At 36.9% G+C, this 3868-nt stretch overlaps 1 protein-coding gene across 1 annotated transcript in view; it reads left to right on the top strand.

Moving 5' to 3' along the window:
- Positions 1–116: 116 nt before the first annotated feature.
- Positions 117–3868, top strand: part of LOC106519343 (uncharacterized) — an 8627-nt gene continuing 4875 nt past the window's right edge. Inside the window, exons 1-2 of the mRNA XM_014010972.1 lie at positions 117–423; positions 552–651. Coding sequence (XP_013866426.1) covers positions 225–423; positions 552–651 — 299 coding nt within the window. The 5' untranslated portion in view covers positions 117–224. The remainder of the gene's footprint in view (positions 424–551; positions 652–3868) is intronic.

The raw sequence follows: 3868 nt of genomic DNA, 5'->3' as shown, positions 1-3868 counted from the left end.
TTAGTGCTTTAGGGCTAGTGGAACTAATTTTTAGATTAGTGCTGCCCGCCACTGTAAATTACCAACTAAAAAGTCCTGATTTAGTCCTGATTTTTAATATATTTTTTTGCCTCGACGTGACGTCATCGTCATGATGCGCGCGCATTTCGGCAGCGGAAGTTGAGTTTTGTTTAACTTCCCGATAGCAATGCTAATTCAGTGTTCGTCTCGTTTTTAAAGCTAAAATGTCTCATTGTTGCGTGGCTGGTTGTAAAAACCTCTTTAGTCGCAACAGCAGCCTAAGATTTTACAGAATTCCTTGTGGATTTCGTCCTTTTCATGCAAACCGGAGGCGTTTGTGGGTCGAAGCGGTCCAAAAAGCTAACGGCAACAAGAAGGAGCTCACTGGGAATCATCGGGTTTGTGGCGCTCATTTCATCTCAGGTAGCTTCACTTCTCATCTGAATGTCTCATGAAGCGGTTGGCTTTTCGATAGAGATATAAAAGTCATTTACGACATGTAGCATAAAAGTTCATTTATTTATTTATTCATTTAATTTTATGGTTTACAGGAGTGGCTTCGATGGACACAAACAGTCCGGATTTTGTACCATCTGTGTTTCCATCATCATGCACCAAACCCGTTCAGACAAGATCACAGTGGGCTAAAAGGTAAGAAACAAACACCTGTGGGTAATTTAKTGGGTTAGAATGACTTCTGACCAACCATTTGTTTATTGTTTATCTGCTGTACTTTAAGTTAAAGGATCACTATTAGTATGAGCTCTGGTGCTTTTGTTTTTCTGCTCATATTTCCATAATGACTTATAAAGTCAGAGATTTCATTTGACTAAATGTGTTTGAATGTCTAGTGTTTCATTATTATTATTATTATTATTATTGTTATTGTTGTTGTTGTTGTTATGGCCCTGCCACACTAAAACATTTTAGACAACTTATGCCGACTTATGAAAATTTTGTTATGACTATTTTACTCGTATTGGCGATATATTCAATCTAATCTTGTTAGCATTTCAGTATTTATAGGTCCAAAAGAGGCTTCCAGTAGTATTTAAATAGTTATCTTCAGCTTAGAGCTTTTAGTGTTGGACAAACTTTTCATAAATTGTTAAAAGTTGTCTAAAACATTATAGTGTGATAGAACGTTATAGTAGTGCTTGGGTAAATTTAAACACAGAGGTTCCTCCCCTTGCAGCTTAATTCACTGACATAATATCCTGGATTAACACCTTTCTCTTCTAATAAAAACAACATCTATGTATTTTACTTAACACCCCAAGCATCATCTTCGTGTAATAAAGTTGATCTCTTTTTGCTTCTATAATCTGAGCTGAACAGGTCAACTATAAAAAAATATTTTTTTCATTTACAGTTATTAGTTGCTAATATTTGATTATAATATGTGCCACACTTTTTCATATAGACCTATTGCACAGCTGTCATGACCACAGAGTACCTGAAGTTGCACCATTATAGAGATACTCAAACTCTAGTCTTGTTACGCTTAACAATAAATAGTTCCCACAAGACTGGACTGGAAGCTAGCCATTGTGATCACATTTGTTATTTTTAGAAACATTTGAAATTGCCCTTACTGCTAAAACTGATCAGAGCGAATCTGTGCAATATCAGACAAACTGCATGTTTTTCCTCCATTTATTAGCCAGCCACACTCGATGCTCAATGAGAATCACAGCTGTTTGCTGCTTTTAACCCTTGTCATTTAAAGAAAAATAAAGAAATTTTGATTTAATGAGTTATTGCCCTTGAACCAAACAATAAAACCATCGTGGGTCTATCACTAATGTGCAGTTTATGGAACAGAATTAGCTCAAACACCATTTTTCTATCTAACTATAATGTGAATTTTGAGCAACCTTTTAGAATGTTGCAAAAAAAGGGGGGGGGGGGGAGAAATGGAGTGAATCAATCAGGGCAACAGTGACGTTACGCATGTCTGTAATAAACAGGAAGTAGAAGCTGGAAACTAGCAGGGAAAACACATCACGAGAAAACTACATTCTGCCCAGAGGCRTAGAGAAAGAAATATAATTCTTATGGGAATAGCTGGGAAGACGCTGAGCGTGGAAACAGCTGATCAATGATGTGAGGTAAATGTTCGCTTCTTCAGAACTTATTTAGCGAATCTCTTTCCATCTCCCCTTTTGCATATTAACTCTTTATTTTTGAACACCCAAAAACTACCTCAAGCATGCATAAGAACTGTTTTTACAAAATTGAGGACGTTTTTTCCCCCCGAATTTTACCATTTCCATTAACCTTTTCTAATGCGATACTTCAACGGCCATATTCACTCGGCAGGTCTTAAATTCTCTTCTTTTTTATTTGATTGTTTTAGGCATTATTGTTAACTTTATATTTTAAATTCGGCTTCCATCTGACTCCAGTGTGTGCTCTTCATGACCCTGATGCGACCCGCATGCACAGTAGATGACGCGATGTCACATTCAACCCACTGTAGCTAAATATGGATGCGACTTGTTAGTCGCAGCCGTAAGGGTGGGTAAAATGATCAGAAAAGCAATGCAATAATTAAAAAAAAAAATCGATTCAATCCCCTGGCTAGTTTTTGCTTTGATGGGGTGCGATCCAGAACGATTGTAATTGTTTCTGGACAGTCGGTAATAATCGTGGGACACATCACGCACATTTGTTAAAACAAAACTCCATCGTAACTAGCCTGAAAACAAGGAAACTGGCCTGGCTGCATCACGACGGTCAGGGATGTGGTAGATTTTGTGGTGTTTAAGAGCAAAGAGCTGAATTGCTCAACGTTTGTAAAGGTAAGCTAGTGTTGTGCTAACAGCTGTTTAGTCACCAGGAGAGCGCACACAGCCTGTCTGTCTTGGTTACTTTAGTCCTTGAATAAAACTATTAACACAGAAAGATGTAAGTTTGTGTGACCAAGTACAGCCAAGTGGTGTCTAATTTTACGTTTGATGTCTAGCTTTCCTTCCTTCCCCAAAAATAAAAGTTTTCTCCKTAACATTATTGTCAGATATTCATAGTTAACGTGAAAATCTGCTGATTTAAATTTTAAACGGGATCTTATATAAATAAAGCGAGGTGATGGTACATGTTTCGTGATACCTCTTGGCTGCAGGATTATATTACAGACAGAATGTTGATGATGACACAGTTTGTGTTGACTTTAAAAATCAGTGAAGGACTCTGTTGTAAATAATGTACATACTTATATTCTTACCTGCCCTTGCAATACAATTGGTTTGTCTCAGGCTCTGGTGTAGGGAAGCAAATACCCCACTGCCCCATTCGTAGTCTGCCATTTAAAGAGTGGATWTTTTGCACAGATTCTCACAGATTGTAGAGTCAAAATATGTGATGATTTTATTCCTATCACCACCACAAAAATGTTTCAGGCTCAGGATTTTTCTTTCACTTTGAGCCTTGAATTTGTCAGGTTTTATGCTTTTTCACTCCATAATACTTAAATACTTAAAGCAAGTATTATTGTTCTACTGCTTTTTTTTTCCCAAATATTTTATTTCTCTAAAATGTTATACGATTTCTGTTTGCATGGACAAGAAAATAAATATCTAAAAATTATCCACAGGGACTCCAATGAAATATTTGTGTATTTGTTATTATTAGGAAATTGATATTAAAGCATGCAAAGCAATACTGAAGCGAAACTGAATCAAATCAAATGTGACCCAAAGAATTGTGAGGTTAACAATACCTAGTTGTAGCGTCTATGGCTGAAATTCATCAGTACGTTGAGGGAAAATATCTGAGCAACACTGGACAGTGCTCATAGGGCCTCATGCAAGAACATGTTCGTATTCACAGATTTGTTCTTAAGATGTGCGTACGAGTGATTTAGGAG

The sequence above is a fragment of the Austrofundulus limnaeus genome, unplaced genomic scaffold, assembly GCF_001266775.1.
Source record: "Austrofundulus limnaeus strain Quisiro unplaced genomic scaffold, Austrofundulus_limnaeus-1.0 Scaffold75, whole genome shotgun sequence".
In the NCBI taxonomy this organism is placed as follows: domain Eukaryota; kingdom Metazoa; phylum Chordata; class Actinopteri; order Cyprinodontiformes; family Rivulidae; genus Austrofundulus; species Austrofundulus limnaeus.
This window is presented reverse-complemented; position numbering and strand designations above follow the sequence as displayed.